General features: G+C 41.1%; 3 protein-coding genes across 7 annotated transcripts in view; 2 read left to right on the top strand and 1 right to left on the bottom strand.

Annotated features, from left to right (window-relative positions):
* LOC146471789 (inositol 1,4,5-trisphosphate receptor-like) overlaps window positions 1–1356 on the bottom strand; it is a 43613-nt gene extending 42257 nt beyond the window's left edge. The window contains exons 1-3 of the mRNA XM_085120312.1: window positions 1052–1356; window positions 889–959; window positions 657–769 (exon numbers count right to left, since the gene is read on the bottom strand). Of these exons, the coding sequence (XP_084976438.1) occupies window positions 657–769; window positions 889–959; window positions 1052–1140 (273 nt within the window). The 5' untranslated portion in view covers window positions 1141–1356. The remainder of the gene's footprint in view (window positions 1–656; window positions 770–888; window positions 960–1051) is intronic.
* An 85-nt stretch (window positions 1357–1441) lies between these two features.
* LOC146471788 (glycerate kinase-like) lies at window positions 1442–7101 on the top strand. Its single transcript, XM_085120835.1, has 3 exons — window positions 1442–1871; window positions 3273–3626; window positions 5034–7101. Exons 1-3 carry the CDS (start codon window positions 1500–1502, stop codon window positions 5904–5906), a joined length of 1599 nt encoding a protein of 532 aa, XP_084976961.1. The 5' UTR covers window positions 1442–1499; the 3' UTR covers window positions 5907–7101.
* Window positions 7102–7702: 601 nt separating this feature from the next.
* On the top strand, window positions 7703–20575 carry LOC146471787 (uncharacterized). Of its 5 annotated transcripts, none has more exons than XM_085120306.1 (7): window positions 7703–7875; window positions 8848–9438; window positions 10734–13162; window positions 13682–13716; window positions 14489–15799; window positions 16268–17848; window positions 18736–20575. In XM_085120306.1, the coding sequence occupies exons 2-7, from the start codon at window positions 8914–8916 to the stop codon at window positions 19998–20000; spliced, it is 7146 nt and encodes a 2381-aa protein (XP_084976432.1). In that variant the 5' UTR covers window positions 7703–7875; window positions 8848–8913; the 3' UTR covers window positions 20001–20575. The 5 variants fall into 5 exon arrangements, with proteins under 5 accessions (XP_084976432.1, XP_084976431.1, XP_084976434.1 ...); XM_085120305.1 differs by having other exon boundaries at window positions 7703–7879; window positions 8851–9438; XM_085120307.1 differs by lacking the exon at window positions 7703–7875 and adding an exon at window positions 8511–8531.
* The last annotated feature ends 1839 nt before the right edge of the window (window positions 20576–22414 follow it).

The following is a 22414-nucleotide window of genomic DNA, read 5'->3' as shown; positions in this document are numbered from 1 at the left end:
TCTCTGCAAAATAAAACGGAAAGAATTCTAGGAAATCGAACTGTTTCCGCACCAATGAGGTTGCGCGGAAAATTTCTGAGTTTTCACGTCTTCAACACGAGAAATCGGTCGAAAATATAGCCTTAATTTTCTATCAATAGTCGATGGACAGAGCAGCCGCTACATCCTTGCTGCTTATGTATACATGAAACAGCGTTCATATGTACTTTGATCAAAAACTTCTCTACAAATAAACATTACCCTGATAGCCAGTTAATCTCAGAATATATTGGCTGCGACAAGACAACCATAAGCTTTATAAGCTTACGTACAGTACGAAGCAGATCATTAGCTAAATAAAGGGTGGCAAAAATAATACCAACACAAAGAGATGTGAAAAAATAAAATGTCTAATTGGTTTAGCAATAATTCTGATGCATTTTCATGCACGATCTTCACGTATCTTTTTAAAAATATTTTTTTATTTAAGTTCTTATATGAGCTGTGGTAGATAGAAGTTGACGAATCGAAATGTACAAGAGATTGAATCTGAAATCAGTTTGCTAGCTATTTAGCTCACAGGAAGAAAGTTGCGGTTTCCTGGTCGCTGTCTTCACGAATGGGGAATTAGACCGAACATGAAACAGTAACATTAGCCATAAAGAATCTTAGCTTACATGTAGTTTCTTCAGCAGAACTGCATCAGTCGCGCTGGTGGTAGGTTTAGCAGCTTTCCAGAACTGTTTTTGAGCCGAGTAGCGGTTCGAAGGACAAATTTTGAACAAGCAGTCTGGAATAAGGAATCGTAAACGTAAATCCGTAAGTCCCTTGTTTCTTTCATGTATTATAACATTCATAATCTAAATATGCTCAAGGTGTGTTATTGAACGGACGGTGAACAAAACTTACCGCGAAACTTCTTCGGTGGATTGTTGAGGTCGCCGGCGGACGGCTGTACTACACATCGGTCATCGATGAGGCTGAAAAAAGAACATCTTCGATTAAACGGGAAAAAACAAAACAAAAAGCTAATGAACACACTGACAACATAATATTCTTTTCGGTCCTTTACCCGAGTGTGCTAATGAACCCATTCACAGTGCCTTCAGCGAAAAGCGAGACGATATCCCCGATATGCAGAAAGCTTGTCTGCTGGGCCATTCTAAAACGCAAACTTCGAATTTGCGCGCGTCAGAAATCACCGATCTGCGGAATATTCCACGAAAGTGCAAAGGCAGTAGAGACGATCATGTCGTGATATTCAAGGCTGTTTCTTTGCACTGCTCTACAAAGGAATCCAACGTAAAAATAAACAAATGAATATAAGCAAGTTTGCAAAGATGTTGCACTTCAAAAACTCGCAGAAGGTGCACTGCGCGCCGCGTTGTTTACAGAAAGGACTGGGTTCTGGTTCACAAGTGACCTACCCAGGGGACCCCACTTGGGAAATCCATCGAGCTGGCGGTCAACGTATAAATACTTCGCTTAATATTTTATTTTACCACCGTAGGACTAGATTAATGGCTCTGTTCCGTGTTACAAGAAAGATGAATGTTCAACGAAGAGCCTTATCTACCCTATGGAAGGCAAGATGCTTCAGTGACTCGTATTTCAACAAAGAAGTACAACTCAACCTGAGATCGGACGCCCAAACAATTTACAAGGAAGCTCTTAGTGCAGTTTCTCCCCAAGAAATGGTGACAAATAACCTGTTGTTTCACAAGAATTCACTCTCCATCAACAATCGGGAATATTCTGTCGATAAAAATGTGTCGGTTGTTGCTTTTGGTAAAGCTGTTCTGGGGATGTGTAAAGCAGTTGAGGATATTCTGACGGATCATATCATCAGGGGTGTAGCTAGTATTCCTGTTGGTCTGCCAGACGCCATAAAGGTATTGACATATTGGGTTGTTCCAGAAAAGATCCACCTCCCCCACAAAAGGTGTTTTTGGTTTGAAACTGTACACCTTTGTAAATTCCATCTAGCATCATACATACACTCACTCCTTTAAAAATTATGATACCATCCTCCCCTCTTCATCATCATCATCATCATCATCATCATCATCATCATCATCATCGTCATCATCATCACTTTTATTTATACATGAAGTAGTATCATTACATCAAATGATATTCCTTGGAGCGGTGTGAAAAAAGCTATACTGAACACAGATGAAATAATGCTTATATTATAATAAGTTTTAATTTCCAGTGACCTTCCATACATTGAAAACTTAGGACTGGTTCGCACTGGAGACGGAATTGGAAGCGGAGTTGGAATTGGCAGTATAACGAACCTTCCATTCTATAGTGACTAAAAAAACTGGAGATGGAATCGCAAATGTAAGCTTGACAGAATCGGAATAATTGCAAGGATCAGAACATTTCCTTTTTCTTCCAATTCCACTTCTGATTCTGCTGCTTGTGATCAAGTGTGAACTGGTTGATCGTAGTCATAAGTGCAAATGGAAGAATCAACCAATCACATAGCTCATTCCCTATCCCTTTACCAAGGCTTTAGAGGAGAAAATATGAAGGCCTTCTGCCATTTTGAATTTCTAAACACAAAAGCTTCCGTTTCTGTTTCCATCGTATCAATTCACACTAGGTCAGAAGATCCTTCTGATTCTGACTCCGATTCTGATTCCACTTCCGTTGCTTGTGTGAGTCAGTCCTTCATTAGCCACTTCCTCAGATGGCCTGAGAGCAGTCCCGTCTCCCTTTCTCAGCATTTTATAAAAGTATGGCCATGTTGCCGGAACCCTCTCCTGGGTCCCCTAATGAACTGTGGAAGGGTTGAGGGTAAAATTAGAGTACTGTGTCCATTTTACTCCCAGGGTTCTATCACAGAGGTGTGGTCAAGAAAGATTCCCCAGGGAAGGAAGTGTGATTGAAAATGGTACAGTGTTGGGATGGCAAGGAATGAAGGATGAGGGATGGGGGGTGGGAAGAAGGCTGGGGCTTGTAGAATCAGTATGCAGATCGATCCATCAGTGTAAACATGGTTGTGCTGTTAACAAAATCTGAAAACCTTTTTGTTGCAGGTTCAGTAGGTCAGTCTAGTTTGTAATGAAAAATGACTCTGGTTCTCTTTTTCCATCCTGAGTAGGGGTGAGGTTTCTTAGAGGTTTATAAAAAAATCAATTTGTAATAGGAGTTTCCTTCTTAGGCAGGTGCCAGGAGTAGAATAAATGTGGCCTAGACTGATTGATACTGTAGAGGATGGGAAATTTGTTATGTAAATTTCAGGTTAATTCAACTATTCCTTTTAAATACTTATTTGATTTCAGGCTTCAGGGAACAAAGAACTGATTGAAAAATCAATTATAAGTGAGAACAGCCCTATTGAAATCCTAGAAGGAGCAAAAAACAACCTACCAGATGAGAAGGCTCAGTTTGCTGCAAGCAGAATAAAAGAAGTAGCAGAAAGTGCAGGGGAGGAAGACATCCTTCTTGTGCTAATATCAGGAGGTGGTTCAGCACTGCTCCCATTTCCAGTACCAGGAATTACTCTTGAAGACAAGCTTACAACAATCAAAGCATTGGCATCTAGTGGTGCCACCATTCATGAGCTGAACACTGTTAGAAAGAACCTATCTGATCTTAAAGGTGGAAAGCTGGCCAAGGCAGCATTCCCTGCTAAGGTTTGTACACCACTGATTAGTCAGGCGCTAAGGGATGGGGGAGACCTTGGTTCTACTCCATTACACCTTAAGTCTTCTCTACTGCTCCTCTCTATTCTACTCTACTGTACTCTCTTACTCTGTTGTACTCTACTCTACTTTGCTCTACTCCACTCTATTCTTCTCTATTCTACCCTATGTAATTCTACCCTACTCTATCTTCTCTACTCTACTCTACTCCACTCCACTCCACTCCACTCCACTCCACTCCACTCCACTCCACTCCACTCCACTCCACTCCACTCCACTCCACTCCACTCCACTCCACTCTACTCTACTCCACTCCACTGTACTCTACTCTACTCTGCTCCACTCCACTCCACTCCACTCCACTCCACTCCACTCCACTCCACTCCACTCCACTCCACTCTACTCTACTCTACTCTACTCTACTCTACTCTACTCTACTCTACTCTACTCTACTCTACTCTACTCTACTCTACTCTACTCTACTCTACTCTACTCTACTCTACTCTACTCTACTCTACTCTACTCTACTCTACTCTACTCTACTCTACTCTACTCTACTCTACTCTACTCTACTCTACTCTACTCTACTCTACTCTACTCTACTCTACTCTTCTCTATTCTACCCTATGTAATTCTACCCTACTCTATCTTCTCTACTCTACTCTACTCTACTCAACTCTACTCCACTCCACTCCACTCCACTCCACTCCACTCCACTCTACTCTACTCTACTCCACTCCACTGTACTCTACTCTACTCTGCTCCACTCCACTCCACTCTACTCCACTCCACTCCACTCCACTCCACTCCACTCCACTCCACTCCACTCCACTCCACTCCACTCCACTCCACTCCACTCCACTCCACTCCACTCCACTCCACTCCACTCCACTCCACTCCACTCCACTCCACTCCACTCCACTCCACTCCACTCTACTCTACTCTACTCTACTCTACTCTACTCTACTCTACTCTACTCTACTCTACTCTACTCTACTCTACTCTACTCTACTCTACTCTACTCTACTCTACTCTACTCTACTCTACTCTTCTCTATTCTACCCTATGTAATTCTACCCTCCTCTATCTTCTCTACTCTACTCTACTCTACTCTACTCTACTCTACTCCACTCCACTCCACTCCGCTCCGCTCCGCTCTGCTCTGCTCTGCTCTGCTCTGCTCTACCCTACCCTACCCTACCTTACCCTACTCTACTCTACTCTACCCTACCCTACCCCCTGACCCTACTCTATTCTAAATTTCTGAACACTGGAATGCTCTTTTGCAGTGTTCTTTGGTAGTTTTCTGAGTGTATGCCATATCCAGCCCCATTTCCTTTTGGCCATCTTGTCCATTATTGTAATACTTTGATTTTATCAAGTTCTGTTCTGTTTTAGGTTGTGACACTCATTCTGTCAGATGTAATTGGCGATCCACTTGATATCATAGCTAGTGGCCCAACTGTCCCTGATCCATCAACATCAGCTGACTGTCTGGAAATATTCAAAAAGCTGAATGCTGAGAAAAAGATTCCTGATGCAATCACGCAGTATCTACAAACAGCAGAACAAAATAGAGAAAAATACGGCCATGTTGAACTTGAGGAGTTTCCACATGTTCAAAATGTTATTGTGGGAAGCAACAGGTTTGCTGTTGATGCTGCAGTAAAGAAAGCAGAAGGTCTTGGTTATGCACCTGTTGTTGTATCAACTACATTAAGTGGCGAGGCAAGAAATGTTGGGTACATGTTTTCAGATCTTGCTTATCTTGCTTGGAATGGACATCTTCCCAAACTATCACCAGTTAGCGAGGCTCTACTGACTGATGATATTGTGAAGAAAATAATAAGTGCGAAGAGTAACAAGAAACCTGTGTGTATCATTGGCGCTGGTGAAACTACCGTCACACTGAAAGGGAAAGGAAAAGGGGGTCGTAGTCAAGAAATGGCACTTGCATTAGCTGTAAACATCAATCAAAACATACAACAGTTCTCTAGTAAATCAGATAAGAGCAGTGACAGTGGTTTGGTTCTTCTAAGCGCTGGTACTGATGGACAAGATGGCCCCACACCAGCAGCTGGGGCAATCGCAGATCCACACCAGGTCATGGAAGCTCTAGACGATGGACTCAATCCTGAAGAATTCCTGACAAATAATGATTCCTATACATTTTATTCTAAGTTTAGGAATGGACGGGACCATGTCATCACAGGTCTGACGGGAACTAATGTGATGGACATTCAGATTTTACTTGTGTCTCCTCCTGTTTAAAATTTTATTGTAACAAACATAAAGCCCCTAAGGTTATTCAGTGTGGATATATTATTTAACAAAAAAAGTATGGGGCTGAGGGGAAGAAATTTTCATCATATGAAAATTAGGGAAAATGCAATTTTTAAAATATTGTGAAGACTATATTTAAGTTATAAAATAAAAACATTTTGCATCTGATTTTTCTCTTCCTGTTTTGTGGGCTGTGCTTTACGTGCACTCAAGCAGTGACCGAAAAGCCATATGCCCAGGGGTACGTGAGAAAAGAAATCGAGAGGTATTAAAGATAGATAGACATGTACCATAAAATTCCATACATATTTTGGGAGTAATTTGTTTTTGGTGTAAAAATTTTCAAACTGGTTTCATTTTTATTTTCCTTTGTGCAGTATTCATTACCATAATCTGAGACAAAGGGAAATAAAAATCAAACTGGTTTGAAAAATTTTAAACCAAAATTTTTTTTAAACCACAACATTCTTAAATAAAAGTATTTGTTCTCAGTCATTGTGCCATCCCTATCCCCACCCCAAAGAATACTAAGATGAATAAATGTGTTATCACATTCCCACATATGCAATTGAAATGCAATCTTGATCTGTCATCTTATCTTCTAGTACCCAGACCTCCCATGATGAAATCTGGGTGACACTGACTACTGACAAAACTTTCAAAGCCAGTCACTCATCTCCATTCCTTTCACCCTTAATTATGTTGTTAAAGAAAACTTTTGGAAGATCATATTCCATTACTCAGGCTGTGAGGCGCCGAGTTAAGTTCTCAGTCGCATTCTTTTTTGTTTATTTATTTTTTTTGTGTTGCAATTGTCCCAAGAGAAAATGCATAAGACTTTGTATATGACCAAATGGCGTGTCACATATAAGATGGCGGATGCAGGACAAATGAAAATAAGACTTAAGCATTCATAAAGAGAAGTATTTCGGAAATTGTTAATTACCACTTTAAATCATTTTTGTCCAAACCTGCAAATATCCGGACCTGAACAATGATGAGAGAAAATGCTTGCAAAAGTTTGCATTTTAATACAATGCCAGTGATCACCACAAGATTTGGTAGAAAGCGTAGAACGCTTGAATGTGGCCTTTACGACGATCATATCGGAAATTATGATCTTTTAGCGTCATCATGATCCGGGGTCATACAGATACATACCTGACTCAAGGTTAGTATTGAAAAATAATCAAATTATGTACAAATGGTTTCTGTCTCCAAATCAAACGTGAAAATGTAAGGATTAAAGCCCGGGAATTAAAGCATCCCTATGAAGCACAAGATATTCTACTTAACAAATGTCGTTTTCCCCTGTATTTCATTCTGACTGCAAGTAATGCAATTCTATCTGGTGGTTACTTATTGTCTCACCATTACTCTGTATCTATCAATTTGGGGGAGTTAGCTATGCAGGAGGTTATCACTGCTAAAAGTCAAGATCGTAGGCTTACGCACTACGGGGTCAAATATGGCCCGAGTTAATAAGCTGGTAACAGCTTTTTGTTCTATAAAGATGTCTGATAATACAAAAATTTGATTAATTTTAATTTTGATAGAAGAATGACAAAGTGAAGTCTCGAAATGCGTGGAAACTTTATTGTCATGAGATCAAAAATTAAAATTTGAAATAAAAGTTTAGCGGAAAAAGGAAATCCTGAACCTTCCGAGATCCTCCGACTATTCCAAAAGTCCGTTCCACCGATAATTTTCCATTCCAAACAATAGCCGTATCGGTTCCAAATTTGGAACATGACGCGTCGTTCGAGAATGCCTCGGGGCCTCGGTAACCGAACGACGCTGTTTGATTATTGATTCGAAAGAAAGACATTTGAATGCGGCCTTCGTTCGACGAGTAATCAGACAATATTGTAATATCGGGAGCGGCTTTGTAAGCTGCTTGCGATGGAAATTGAAAAAAGGACCGCAAAAAGCTTTGTTTTGGTTTGAAGGAACACAGGTGAGTTACCATGTTTGATAAACAGCTGAATGCAGCAGCAATCGCACTGATTTGGAGCCGTTGGCCTGTAGGTAGTTTCCTTGCATACAGCTGTAAAAATATGCTTTTGGGATCTGTACGTTTAATAATCCTTTCCATACTGCGAAAAACGTCTGGAATACAGTTTTTAACAACACCGTGATATGTTTTTCGCTATTACAGTTTTAGTGGAAAGCTTGAAACCCTCTTTAAATTCATAAGGCTTAGGTGTAAATGTTGGAGTAGACTTGCCGATCCGTTTCAGCAAACTCAAATATTGTGTTTATTACTCAAGTAGGAGCTAAACTTCCAAAGATCGTCAATATCGACTTTTAATTTTTGGCAAAAATAAACTGCGCTGGATCAATCTTTTTAAAGTTGACCGTAAATTGTTTACAAGAGAAAAAATTTGCCGTTACGCTTTTGTGTATTTCATCTTCCTAATTTGCATTTGTAACCATGAAAACAAGGAAACGAAACTCGATATCTTATTCTTGGTATCCGTAGATTCTCATATCTGTGTTTGTTATGTGTGTTTCTATGCTTCGATAAACGACTTTTGTCGCTGCTTGCGCTTATCTGGATGAATTAAGTGTCAACTGCACGACAACTCGTGCTTGAAAATAAAACCACAACAGGTTGGGTACTTCTCGTAACTAATATTTTTGGATAGTCAATTATATAAATGACTAAAAACACACGTACATAGCTTGGCTATCATGAAACACAGGCAGGGATGGATGTGTGTGCCAGGAAGCAAACTTGACCGTTAACATGTATATCAAGACTCCTGGTTTTCAGAACATTGACTTTTAGCCAAGCAGTTTTTATTAAAAACGTGTTGTATTAATAAGCATATGCACAAATTTGCATATTTGTACTATATTTGTGGATCCAGGTCTTGTTGCTAAGCACAAAAGTCTGAAAACAAACTATTATACATTTTTTTTGCAGGAGCCGTTTACTGATGGAGATTTTAGAGCCAAGAGGAATACTTAAAAGAAGATATTTTGAGAATTTATGATTGTAGGAAATTTTCCAATGGATTGGTCAGCTTGTTTGTATTGTCTACGGAATAAAAGGACGTCTGAATTTCATGATTGGACAGTCAGCGAAGGATGCACGGAATGCTTCCAGATTTCACAATCACTCATAAACCTGTGTGTGTCATGTGACAGAAACTTTAAGTACAGACCATGGAGAAGAAAATCATTGTTAAAAAGTGTTCCAAAGTGGTCATGGCCCCAGTCAATACCATGGACAACATTGTTGCTGCTACTAATAAACATTTTCCAAGGCGTTTTTAATGTTTTAAGCAGAACCATTTTTATGAACCAAAATTCAAGACTGACAGCCCTTTGGGGATTGTTTTTTATCACTTTATTTGGAGGGATTTCCTTACCGCTGGCATCAGGTCAAGAAAGCCTACAGCCAACCCAATCTGTTTCAAGTCTGCAGCTACCCAATGTAGTGGTAAATGTTGGCTCAGCATTGACTTACAACATTTCTGAGAGTGTATTTGACTGTCAAGTGGACAGTATTGTGGTATGTAGTATCAGATTGTTATGTAGAAATTGGATATGCAGTTAATTAGGTAAAAACTGAATTAGAATCTTAATGTTCAAACTAAAAGTAATGTTGGTCCCCACAATGCGTGTTTCCAGAAAAGCTCCACCCCTCCACCCTTTCATCCTTCTCAGAAGGTCATTGAAATTCTGGGGGAAGGGTCAGTATCACAAGGCCAGCCAAAGTTTTTAAGGAAAGTATGAAGTTATATTTGGAATTTTCAGAGGGATAGGGAGAGGGGGGGGGGGGTAGGGGGTCCTAACAAAAATTCTTCCATAGGAGTGGTATGAATATTTTCTGGAACAATGTAATACAATACCCTCCCCCAATTATGCCACCAGAAAAATAATGTGAACTCAGATTTATAAGGTGATACACATAAATAGAATAGTTAGCACATTGATCAACCTTTTTGCCCAAATGTAAAGTGTCTTGAGACCAGCTGGGTGCCCTAATAGACAGGACACTTTACTCTATACTGTCTCTCTTGACCCAACATCACAATTAAGCCCTCCTAATTTTACATGTGTCCTATGTATTGTTTTTCAACAATAGTAGTCTCAATTGTTAAGAAACAATATTCAGGATCTTTCTTAACTTAGGAGGGCTTTGTGAATGCGACCCCAGGCTCCAGTTGCTCAAAGAGCGGATTACTTTATCCAACAGATAAATCTCTGCATAAATGTAAATATATGAAACATATATTTTGAAATGGGATGAAAGATAAAATAGAAGAAAGATCCTCACAGTTATTACGCAACTTAAACAGTTGCAAAAAGAAAGCCTGAAAAAATTCAGGCTTGAATGGGATTCTAACCCATGATCTCTGCGATACCAGTGCAACTGAGCTATTAAGCCAACTGGGAGCTGGTCATATTGTAAGTTCGTAATATACCCGTGAAGAATGAATAAATAAATGTAAATAGATGAAACATATATTTTGAATTGCGAATGAAAGAATAAATAGAAGAAAGATCCTCAATACACCGGATAGTAACTGTTTGTAAATTAACGTTTAAAACCCCTATTGTATTGTATTGTACTTATCCACTGGATAAAATTTAATCCACTCTTTGAACAACCAGGGCGAGGTTCATAAGTCAAAAACAGTGAACAGGTACATATTTAGTACTGGACTGGCATGGTGGTTCACATTAATTTTAATTAAATTGTGGAAAGAGTGCAGGTAGTAAAAAGGGTGGATTAGTGGTTCACATGTCTTTGTGGTCAGTCAAAGGATCAAGACTAAGGTGTGACTATTTCACTTATTTCAGGTCTCTGAAACTGCAGACAGGTTTCTTTCACACTGGCTGGCATATAACAGTGACAAGAAGCAATTATATGGTGTGCCAACAGATAAGGATGAAGGAACATTCAGCATTCTGGTAGTAGCTTTGACAAAGGATGGAGGGCTCACAGGTCGTGTTTGTGGGTCAAGGTCATTCTTTATCAAAGTTGTCCCCGTGAGTGAAGAACTACCAGTGTCAATTTACCCTGGTGCTGGAGCTTCAAGCAAGCCTGCACGAAGCTTGCCTTGTGTACCTGGTATGCAAGTGGTACAAGGCACTGTCATATTGAATGTTGACGTGCATGGTTTAAATGGTCATGAAAGGATGATGTTGGTGCGCAAAATGGCTGACCATCTAAATGTGCACTCAAGCAGAGTTAGTTTCTTCTCTGGCCAGACATCTCATCCAATCATTGGACAGCTTGATAACCCGACGGTGATGGTTGCAGGTGCAGGGGATGGTAGGTTTGCTAGGGGGTCTAGAAGCTTGCTGACGTGGCATATAGGGTGTGGTGCCATCAAGCTTGAAGATTTGGCATTTTCCAAACTAGAAGCTGATGCCCAGGATGGAACCATTAGCACTCTACTGGGCGTCCCTGTTGTGGGATGGCATGTTATGTCTGGAGCTCAAAAGAGCATTGCAAGACGCAGGGTTAGAAGGCAAGTATTGGGTGTTACTGCTACACCCATGACATCTAGCGCTCCACCATCAAGAATGTCAAATATATCCACATCGGTGATCATGTCAACGACTGTTACCTCTGCATTTAGCACTAATTCAACCATCCAGCTGTCAACCTCAGCTCTTTCAAGTGTGGCACCAAACAGAACAGATGTCAGGTCCTCCAGCATCAGTATTAACTCTACATCGTCAAGTCAGGTGCTTAGCAGAACTGATATCCTGTCATCAAGCATTGTCAACGTGAGCAGCTCAACCTTAGGAATTTCACCATCTTCAATGTTGTTCACAGAAACACTGGCGCTAAACAGTTCCACGATTGTGTTATCAAGGAATGTCACACTGTCTATTGAAAGTTCACCACTGGTATCTTCTATAAACAGGACTACATTGATCATGTCATCATCTCTGTTTCCTTCATCACTGAATTCAACATTTATAACAAGGACATTGTCACTAAACAGTTCCACAATTTTGTTATCAAGGAATGTCTCACTGGGAATTTCACCATCTTCCATGTTGTTCACAGAAACATTGGCCCTAAACAGTTCCACGATTGTGTTATCAAAGAATGTGACACTGTCTATTGAAAGTTCAACACTGGTATCTTCTACAAACAGGACTACATTGATCATGTCGTCATCTTTCCTTACTCCTTCCCTGACTTCAACATTTATAACAAGAACAGCAACTGCTAATGTCTCCTCATCTCTTACCTCCAGTTTATCACTTTCAACAGCCATGGCAAGGAACAGTTCAAGCATTGCAGTGTCACCAAATGAAACAACACTGTTAATCTCAAGCTCATTGACTGTTCCTTCAGTAAACAGAACAAGATTGATTACATCTCCCATTTTCACCACAAGTTTGCCAAGTCTGACACTAGCTCCCTCAACCTCACTGAATAGTTCAGAGGTGATAAGGACATCTTCATTTGAAGTTTCTTCCAGAACACTTCCATCACTAGTCTCCTCTACCAGCCTCTTACCAAGTGCTTCCCCAAATCTCACCACACTTCAACCACCGTCAGGAACAATCAGCACATTGCAGTTAAATTTAACAACTTCAGCTGCAATGTCACCAACTTTAACAAGATCAAGACAGTCATCTCTAGTTTTGAACGTTTCAAGCAGCTTTGTGACCAGTACCAACTCATCAGTTTTAACAACAAGCTTTATTAGTCAAACGAGTTCAAGAACAAGAAGTCTGGCTTCAAATTTATCAACTATCTTTTCAAGCTCTTTCTCCATGCCTTCATCTTCAAGCTTGGTAATTGTTCCAAATACGACTGTAGTAGGAAATGCATCATTGTCACTTGATTTGAGTAGGCGTCTCACAAGTTCTCCGGTGATGACATTAACTCCCCAACTAAACAGCACAACTGCTCTGAACAGGTCATCAGTATCAGTAATGCCAACATTATCAGACAGTATTGCTCCAACACTGAGCAGTATTATTTCCACATTGAGCACTGGTGTTCCATCACTGAGCAGTATTGCCATCAACACAAGTTCTTTAGTTTCACCATCACTGAACACTTCCAGCAGAGTGTTGCCAAGCTCTTCATTTCTGCCATCAAGGACTGTTGTGTCTTCATCCAGCTCTGTGAGAGTGAATGTGTCGACAGTCATCAGAAACTTCACAAGTTCCTCCTTGGAGCCAAATGTTTCATCGACAACTGTGATCCTGTCATCATTTACAGCTTCATCTGTTGTAACAAGTTTGAACTTCTCAAGGTAAGAAACAAACTAATCTATAAACTCAAGTTAATTGCTTCAAAATGTAGTAAAATGTAGTATGAAAGGTTACAATGTAACAGTTAGCTGTCTGCTACATTATTTTTTCCTGGATCCACACCTGCCTCTCTTATCTGGAACACTGCTTTGACCTTCAGTGAGGATGGAAAAGGCACCCCTTTCGGGCAGAGCCTCATTACATTAAAAAAAAATGCAAGTTGGATACGAGATGATAGTTAGCCAACAAGCATGAGTGGAATAATAATATTGTTCAAAAACATTCAAGAAGTATTGCTAGATCTTGCTGATTTTGCTTTCCAAGAACAACCAGAAAACAATTTAATAGTCCCTTTATCTCAGGCAACGTATAATGGCTGATAAGCCAATCAAATCTGTGGAATTACATTATCCAATGATCATGTTGTTTAATAGCCCATTAAATGAATATGGAGGTATGTGATACAGTGATCTCATATCAATATGTTGCTGCAATAATTCACTTTTTTTTTTCTGTTCTAGTGTGGTGACTTCCATGAATTCCAGCACCATGTCCAGTAAGTGTACAATAAATTTGTCAATAAAGATGATGATAATAATTTATATAGCACAAATTACATATTTAAGGATATAATCAATGAGATTAAAAAATTAATAGTGCATCTAAACAGGCATGTAAAACTAGATAGAGAATTGAGGCCGTTATCAAATGTTTCTAGTTCAGGGAAAAAAATTAAATGCAATTATGTAAACCTTCATTTGCAATCAAAGTGCTTTAATTTTGTAGGCGACTTAACCAATTTTGCACACATTAAGAAATGTCCTGTTCAATCAAACACAAAACGGATCTGTACATGATTTCTACATGTGGGATTCTTCAAAGTAAAACGTGTCAGTTCTTGTGACTTGATGACTTTCTCGTTCATTCATCACTGCTTTGTTACCTCACATCTTTCTACTGTCATTCTTGTCTTATTGGTTGGGCCAGGTTCCACATTCACTTCCTTAATGTTTTGACTGTTTTTGTTGTATAACTTACCTTTTTGGTGCGTTTAATTGCAGTGTTTTGCCGAAGAATAATGCATTACATTTAACACCTCTGCCAAGAAAAGTTTTAACTAAAAGAACTTTCATTTCAATTTAACTTTTGGTTGGCAATTTAGTTTTATTTCTTCTTAATATGAAACCAGCGGCTTGCCGGAACCCAGAGAATGAATGCATGATAAGCGTCACGAAGTGTCTGCATGCTCCACTATCGTGTAACTGCATGGATCATACGGACGGAATTTTACTGTATTCATGATTCTATTTCACACTTGCCCTCCACAGCCCAAAGAACTGCTCTGGTGAATTCAACGTCGATAATCGATAGGTCTTCGTTTGTGACGATAACAACTTCGGCGTTATCGCCGACGACGGGGACAACTGAAAGCCGAACATTTCCGAGTACCCTCGCCACCAATCGAACTGCTATCTCGTCCACTTCCTCTGAAGTTGACATATCGAGTGTGAACATTACTTTGAGCACAGTTTCGTCATCGTCAAGCACTTTTCTGGTTACAAGAAGTTCTCCGTCCAGCCCAGGCTTAACAGTCTCAAAGGTGACAAATACATCTTCAGTGACATTGTCTGCGAGCCTTCCAAGAAGTTCAAGTGTTGGCGTGAATTCCACTCTCTTTTCAACAACGCAAGGAACTTTGTCAAGTGCTGTAACACGACTTGCGAATTCGTCAGTTTCCTCTTCAAGAACTAGTCGGCTTCCTTCCGTCACAACGATTTCAACAACAGCTGTCAAAGTTAATTCCACGAGTTTTATTCCCACGTCAAGTACAATGCTCCCAAATATTTCCTCGTTGTCTACGGCAATTTCATCAACTAGCAAACCAGCCTTTGCTTCCTCGACCGTTTTGTTGCCGAACACAAGCAGCGTGTTGAATGCTACAGAAACCAGGGGTTCCATATCTAGTTCTGTGACACTTGTGGAAAGCAGTGTATCGAACACAACCAGACTAGAGCCTCCTTCAAGCGTAGCCAGCTCCACGACTGTCTTCACAGAGAGTGGTAGTGCCAACCAGACAGTGATGTCGTCTTCTAGCGTAACGGTTAGCCTTGCACGGAGCTCTTCTGCATTGAATTCAAGTTTGGTCACCTCACAAACCCTGACGAGTGTACTGAGGTCGAGCACAATTTTATCCAGTGTTAGCTTACACAATACAACCACGCCGCTGGGAACAAGCGGAGGTGCTTCTCCGAGCTCCAGTGTCCTTGTGACCAGTTCTTCATTGGTTCCGAGGAGCTCAAGTTTTGGAATTAACAGCACCACCTCAGAAATCCAAACATCGCCAACTTCCACTACGGGATTCACAGTCACACCAAGCAGCGTGCACATCCAAAATACGTCAACGGTATCAAGGTTTACAACAGGAGCGTCGCTAACCTCTACTATGACTCCAGTAGTTACAAGGAGCACATTACAAACGTACTTAAGTTCATCTGTGAGTACACGCTCATTTGCACCTAGCACGCTCACACCAATCTCGAGCAGTAGACTCAGCAGGGTAACCAGCTCCTTCCAGCCGAATGCCACAGTCACACCAGTCAATAGGACCACCGCTAGCAGCAGCAGAGTGAAGACAAGTGGTAAGGCTTCAGTTTGTACGCACCACGAAAGCACTGTAAATTTGCACGTCATTTCGTTTGCACCAAAGTATATAAGAATGTTTCCGCCCAGTGCTGTATTTTCTATCAATTTCTAGTTTAATAAGAAGTCAGTATACAACCATCCATGGCATTCGTTACGTCTATTTTCTTCCTTCTTTTCTTTCAGTTTCCTTCTTTATGAACCTTTCCTCAGACGTACACCTGTTTGTGTGTTGTTATGGTTTCTCCCTTACTGAGATGATCTCATCGTTCCACCCTTTCTTGTCTTTTAATCACTGTGAGCTTCTTCCTTTACTTCTATTGCTGTTCGTACGCAAATATGAGCAGAATTGTTCTTCAGCTTGCTAACCAGCTCGTTTGTTTGCAACATTTGCATGTTAAGAAAAGATTGACGAACTTTGAAAGTAAACTTCTATTATGGTAACTACAAATGTCTCTTGTCCAAAGGTTTGCCCAATGTCACGACACGCACCGCCACTCGAGTCACGTTTAGCAGCACCTTAGTGAAAATGAACTCGTCTATTGTACCAACTGTTGGATCAAGGATGAGTACCGTTAGGTTATCGTCATCTCAGATACGAAGCACCATTGTCACGCTGGGTAACGCTTCATCTGTCACGCCTTTAATCACGATAAAGACTAGCACTGGTAGCTTAGAAGTCACGCAAGTAAACACTTCAACGTTCACAAGGTTGACGGTGTCATTGACAAGTTCAGTAGCAACACAAAGGAAGAGCTCAGAGTTGACCCTGAGTAGTACAATTTTCACGCGTTCGACATTATTGAAGAATACCTCATTGACTCGGAGTGTCACGCCAGATTCAACTGGCAGGGTGACGCCATCGTCTTTCACATTGCATTCATCAAGCGTTGAGTCGACACAAATAAGATCATCGCTGAAAAGCACTAGTTTGGCATCCACCGTGACTTTCAGCGTGACATCTTTGATCCCAAGCGTGACTTCCAGTTTCCAGACCACTGTCACGCCATTGCTTTCCAGACAATTCTCAGTCACTTCTATAGTATTAACCTTAAGTCCAGAATCGCAGACGTCATCTCTGAGCGTGACACCCATTATATCATCACGAATGACAACGAGCGTTTCATCTTTGGTATCGCCAAACGTGACGTCTACAGTGTTAAAGAGCGTGACTTCTAACTTCCAGACCAGTGCCACGCCATTCCTTTCCAAACGATTCTCAGTCACTGCTACAGTATTAACCTCAAGCCCAAAATCGCAGACGTCATCTCTGAGCGTGACATCCATCGTCACGTCAAGACGGCCAACGAGAGTGTCATCTTTTTCACCACCAAACGTGACGTCTGGTGTGTTAAGGAGCGTGACTTCTACCTTCCAGACCAGTGTCACGCCATTCCTTTCCAAACGATTCTCATTCACTTCCACAGTATTAACCTCAAGCCCAAAATCGCAGACGTCATCTCTGAGCGTGACCTCCATCGTCACGTCAAGACGGACAACTAGGGTGTCATCTTTTGCACCACCAAACGTGACGTCTGGTGTGTTAAGGAGCGTGACTTCTACCTTCCAGACAAGTGTCACGCCATTTTTTTCCAGACCGATCACAGATAGCTCTACAGTAATAAGCTCTCGTCCAAGATCTAAGACGTCACTTGTTCGGTCGAGGGGAAGTTCAGTAAGGCAATCCTCTGATCAGCTGTCTTCCAACACTGCGTTACCATCACAAAGTTTAGTGACAAGTATGAGCAGTTCAACACCTCTGTCTTCCTCAAGGCAGTTAACTATAATCAAACGTTCATCAGCAGTAACGACGACAGCAAGAGTTCATTCATCGAGATCCAGCCAAGTTACAAAGACAAGTGTTACACTGCACTCTTCACCTTCAGTACTCACAAACAGTGGTCTAACATCGTCCCTAAGGAAGACAATAACTTTGTCGTCTTCTGCTGCGGATTCTGTATCTACGACTTCCTCTGTGTTATCAGTGAAATCCACCACTTTAAGCCGCATTTCGACTCGCTCTTTCAGTACAGTTTCTTTTGCTTCAAGTAAGTCTAGTGCGGGTGTTATTAACAGCTCTTTGAAGGACTCTCCCTTACCAAGTTCCTCTGCATCCGGGACCTTCGTCAGCGATGTCCCGCAGTCGTTGTCGCGCGCTATTGCCACGCTTTCCTTGTCACATCACGTTCCTACTAAGTCAGAAAATCTCTTGTCACCCTCGCAGTTTTCCAACTTTCCTGTGTGTCAAGTACTGTATCTTTGTTTTCCAGGAAATTTAAGTCCTACCTTTCAAATATGACATCACAAGTTCTTTCAACTTCCACTTTTACTTTTTACCATTTCTCGCATTTCTCACGCACTTTTTCTTCTGTAATTACTAATACCACATCAGCGTGGCAAGCAACGTCAAATCCAAGTCCCGGGCTTAAGTTACCCACCTTAAGTTCTTATACCAACAGATCTCAAACTGTGGCTACAAATCATTCTCCCCAAAATTCCATCTTTTCTAGATATTCCAGTTCTTATGCTCGCCCCCCTCAAACTGTGGTTTTAGCTACAAATCGTTCGCCCCAAAATTCCATCTTTTCCAGATATTCCAGTTTTTCTGTTAGCCCCTCTCAAACTGTGGTTTCAGCTACAAATCGTTCGTCCCCAAATTCCATCTTTTCTAGATGTTCCAGTTTTTCTGTTAGCCCCTCTCAAGCTGTGGTTTTAGCTACAAAACGTTCGCCCCAAAATTCCATCTTTCCCACATATTCCAGTGTTTTTACCAACATTTCTCAAACTGTGGTTTTAGCTACAAAAGATTCTCCCCAAAATTCCATCTTTCCCACATTTTCGAGTACTTATGCTAGCATTTCTCAAACTGTGGTTTTAACTACAAAATACTCACCTCAACATTCGCGCTTCTCTTTTCTTTTTTCTTCCCTTCTAGGTACGCTTCCAAGTTCCTCTTCTGTTCTGCCTTCATCCAACATGACTCAGACTGTAACGCCAACAGACTCCACCGTGACACTCAGCGTCACGCCATCTTCAACCGTCATTGTACCAACCACTGCTCCTCCGAACTCTCCACCGCGGCTTTATAACAACATGGGGAGAGTAAATGCCCCCGCGGGTAAAGCTCTGTTCTTCACCATCCCCGACGATACTTTTTACGACAGCGAGGACAAGGCAACCACACGTAGTTTGGCTCTGTCGGTGTTGCTTGCTAACGGATCAAGCATTCCGTCAGACTTCTGGCTCCAGTTTGACGTCACATCTCAGACCATATATGGACTACCTTTGAGCGCGCATGTACCCAGTGGGGTTATTGGTGAAGGGTTCATACTGCGGGCTCAAGATAGCCAAGGAGCGGAGGCGCTTGATGCTTTTGAGGTTCTTGTGGTTCCTTCGGAAAAACCGGTTGTGCAGGAATTGATAGTGAGAATCGCGAATGATTTTGTCACATTTAATAGTAACTTGTCTCAAAGACTTCTGCTACTTCAGAAGATTGCTGCGTATTATGGTGACCCTGATAGATCGCTCATCAGGGTTTTGAGTTTTATGCCCGGGTCGGTTATCATGACCTGGACTAACGACTCGCTACCAACAGACAGATGTGATGAGGAAATGGTAGATAACGTTGCGAACGAGGTACTTCTTGCAGACGGCGAAGTGAGAGAGCAATTCAAGAATGCGTTACAAGGCTTCCCTGTTGAAAGTGCGAGCCAGCGACGACTGGGAGTTTGTAATGGGACCGAACCTGAGACTGGTGCGCCCATCACCCCAGCACAGCAATCTAGGGTCGAAGAAGGTTTGTGGCACAAGCATGTCCTTGTGGGAGTCGTTGTTGTTTTAATAATCCTGGTGTTAGTCGGTCTCCTCATCTGGTATTGTAGGCGACGAAGACCCAAACCGTTTAATGAAAAACGCACGTTCAAGAAGCGAAAACCCATAGTCTTGGGACCAGAGATTGAACTCCAGCCAATACCAGGAAAACCACTGGTGTTGCCCGACGATGACCCAAGTCAGCCGCCATCTTACATTTCAGAGACGTCACTAGATAAACCAGTTTCCTCTGATGACGAGGACGAGGAGGATTATGGGAAGAGGAGCCCTTCAGTTGTATACGAGCCTCCCCCGCCGTTTCACGCGGTATTGGCTGACGATCCTCGGAACAGTCCACCGCCGGTCTACCTCCTGCCACCGATGTATTGATGTCTTAAGACATTCAGTACTAATGTATTTTGCTAGTTTTGCGTGCGGAATAAGTGCACAACGAGCAGTCCCGCTTTGCTGTAAAGAATAGTCGAGCGCGAAACCGAAAGAGCTTACGAAAATCGGCCTACTTTCCGCGCAAGTTCACCTCTTTCGCTTCTCGCTCGAGTGTGCATGATAGTAAAGCGGAACTGTTTGTTATCTACAGAAAAGACGGTTTTGAAGTGCAAGCGACGAGCGAGGGATAGAATGTAAGGCAAATCTCTGGCGATTATCAGATACCGGCTGTGGTCTCACCCACATACAACCCACCCATTTTAAGCAGAAGTACTCCTAAGATTGTCCCATAGCCCGACAAACCTCACCACGCCTAAGGTTGTCCATAGGATTTCCTCTCACAGCAGGTTCTTTGACTATATTGGCAGTAAATTATATTTTGTTTCCCAGTTTGCCCCTCCCGCTCTGAAGTCGCTATCACCGACAAACTGTCTCTGTTTTTATAAGCTCGTACTGAACGGGTACAAAATTGGAGATTAATTAATATTTTTATTTATCACAGTTCCAACAGCCGCTTTTCAATTTTTCGTGAAATTCTCTGAAGACGTGTTGTGTTATCCATGTATCAAGCGACTGTTTCTTTTAAATTTCTTTAAGTTTTAATTTTTTAATGTTTTTTTGTAAATTTGAGAAATTCGTCCACAGGTGACGTTTCTGTTGATCCAGGATTATTTTTGTTAATCTACTTTCCAACATTTTTACGAAATTCGCTTGAAATTTTTAATATTTAGAAGCTAAATATCAAGCGACGATTGAGAAAATCATTTCAGCAGTGGTATCAATTTTTAGGGTGGGGAAGGAATGGGGTGTGTGGTACTGTGGACTCCTGGTCAGGGAAAGGAGAGGCGTGCACGGGATTTTATGGCTATTAAAGACAAACTCAGTCGGGGCAAAGAAAACCAATAGGGAAACCAATAGGCAATCTCCGAGTTGCTGTGAACCTCATTATGAAAGCGAGCCTAAGTGCAAAGCTTTTCATATGAAAATTAGTTTTGTTTGCATGTGAATGAAAACTAATTTTCATAATAAAAACTTTGCACTTAGCCTCGCTTTCATAATGACGTTCCTTGCAACTCGGAAATGGCCTGTTTCGCTTACATACCTGTTTACGACAATTGAGCCCGCGACTATTAGCAGTACTGTTGCTAGGTAACGAAGAATCGGCTGTTTTTTCCTGATTTGGACAAGGATGAGAAGGTCTTCGGTTCACGTGCCCTGGCTGAATTTACTGTTAAAAAAAGAGCAATTTGATTAACTTCAATAATGCATCGTGAGGGGATTCATTTTGCCGCCAAAAATGGATTGTTTTTATATATTTTAAGAAATAGAGATTTTTCAAGAGTTATGAAATACGTGTCTTATTTTGTAAATATATATCATATAAATAAGAACTTGCATTTCTTACAAGGATGTAAACTGATTTTGATGGAAGGTACAATGAGCGCACTTGAGCATACTTTGCGCTTCGTAGTTATTTTAGGTAGATACAAAATAATATGAATTAAAATGAAATTTTCAGTCACTCATTTGTACTGTTTATCTTCTATTAGACTTTCGTTTTGGACTTTACAGGTTCGGAGTAAAAAATCGTGAAATTTCTGAAACATTTGTTTGTTGCCTCAACTGCGTCCGTTTAACATGTTCTTGAAGTGTATATGACAGAATTTCTTTATTTGCTTTATCAAATATGAAAGTTGTCCTCGTATGAAAATCGAAAACAAAAATGCCTTATCATTTTTGCTTCCCCGCATTTAAAGCGTATGTAACGTACAATGATGATAGTAAGGCAGTGACATCAATACAGGAACGCTTTGTCTCGCGGTTTCTCTCAATTCCTTAGTTGTTTCATTCTGAGTATTCAACAATCTCGTTTCTATTTTCGTCCACAGTTTATCTTTCTCTGCACACAAAAAACAACTGGGTAAAAGAAAAAACGTCACAGACCTACTATCCCCAGTCTCCCGTCTTGCGCGGTATTGTACCCAACAAGAAGTGAAATTTAACGCTTTTATACGCCTCAAATGCGGTATGACGTATACCCCCCAGTCATACAAACGTCTGTAAAATTGTCAAATTTCATCTTACATTTCCTAAGCTGGCATAACACCTTATTTGCTGAAACTTTGCAAGGTCACTAAAGTAAAGGTGCTCTCTCCAGTGCTGGTATCAGTTTTTCATTCAGTTCAATTTTAACTCATGCAAATCTGTTGCCGCCATTTTGGAGAAGGGTCTATTGAAATCAATAACGAATACCAGCAAGGTGTTGAAGTCTAACCATGTTTCATCTTTTTTTTTTTTAATTACTTTTCTTCAGATCCGGTCTAAACCTGATCTTGACGTCTTGAAACCCACTGCTA

The sequence above is a fragment of the Pavona decussata genome, unplaced genomic scaffold, assembly GCF_977016875.1.
Source record: "Pavona decussata unplaced genomic scaffold, jaPavDecu1.1 SCAFFOLD_102, whole genome shotgun sequence".
Taxonomy (NCBI): Eukaryota; Metazoa; Cnidaria; class Anthozoa; order Scleractinia; family Agariciidae; genus Pavona; species Pavona decussata.
The sequence above is the reverse complement of the archived record's forward strand: the minus strand, read 5'-3'. Positions and strand labels throughout refer to the sequence as shown.

Coding starts and splice junctions, on each gene's coding strand:
- LOC146471788 (XM_085120835.1), top strand. CDS start 1,500: ATGGCTCTGTTCCGTGTTACAAGAAAGATGAATGTTCAACGAAGAGCC. Junction 1,872..3,272: donor GTCTGCCAGACGCCATAAAG/GTATTGACATAT, acceptor ATTTGATTTCAG/GCTTCAGGGAACAAAGAACT. Junction 3,627..5,033: donor AGGCAGCATTCCCTGCTAAG/GTTTGTACACCA, acceptor GTTCTGTTTTAG/GTTGTGACACTCATTCTGTC.
- LOC146471787 (XM_085120306.1), top strand. CDS start 8,914: ATGATTGTAGGAAATTTTCCAATGGATTGGTCAGCTTGTTTGTATTGT. Junction 9,439..10,733: donor GTCAAGTGGACAGTATTGTG/GTATGTAGTATC, acceptor CACTTATTTCAG/GTCTCTGAAACTGCAGACAG. Junction 13,717..14,488: donor GAATTCCAGCACCATGTCCA/GTAAGTGTACAA, acceptor TGCCCTCCACAG/CCCAAAGAACTGCTCTGGTG.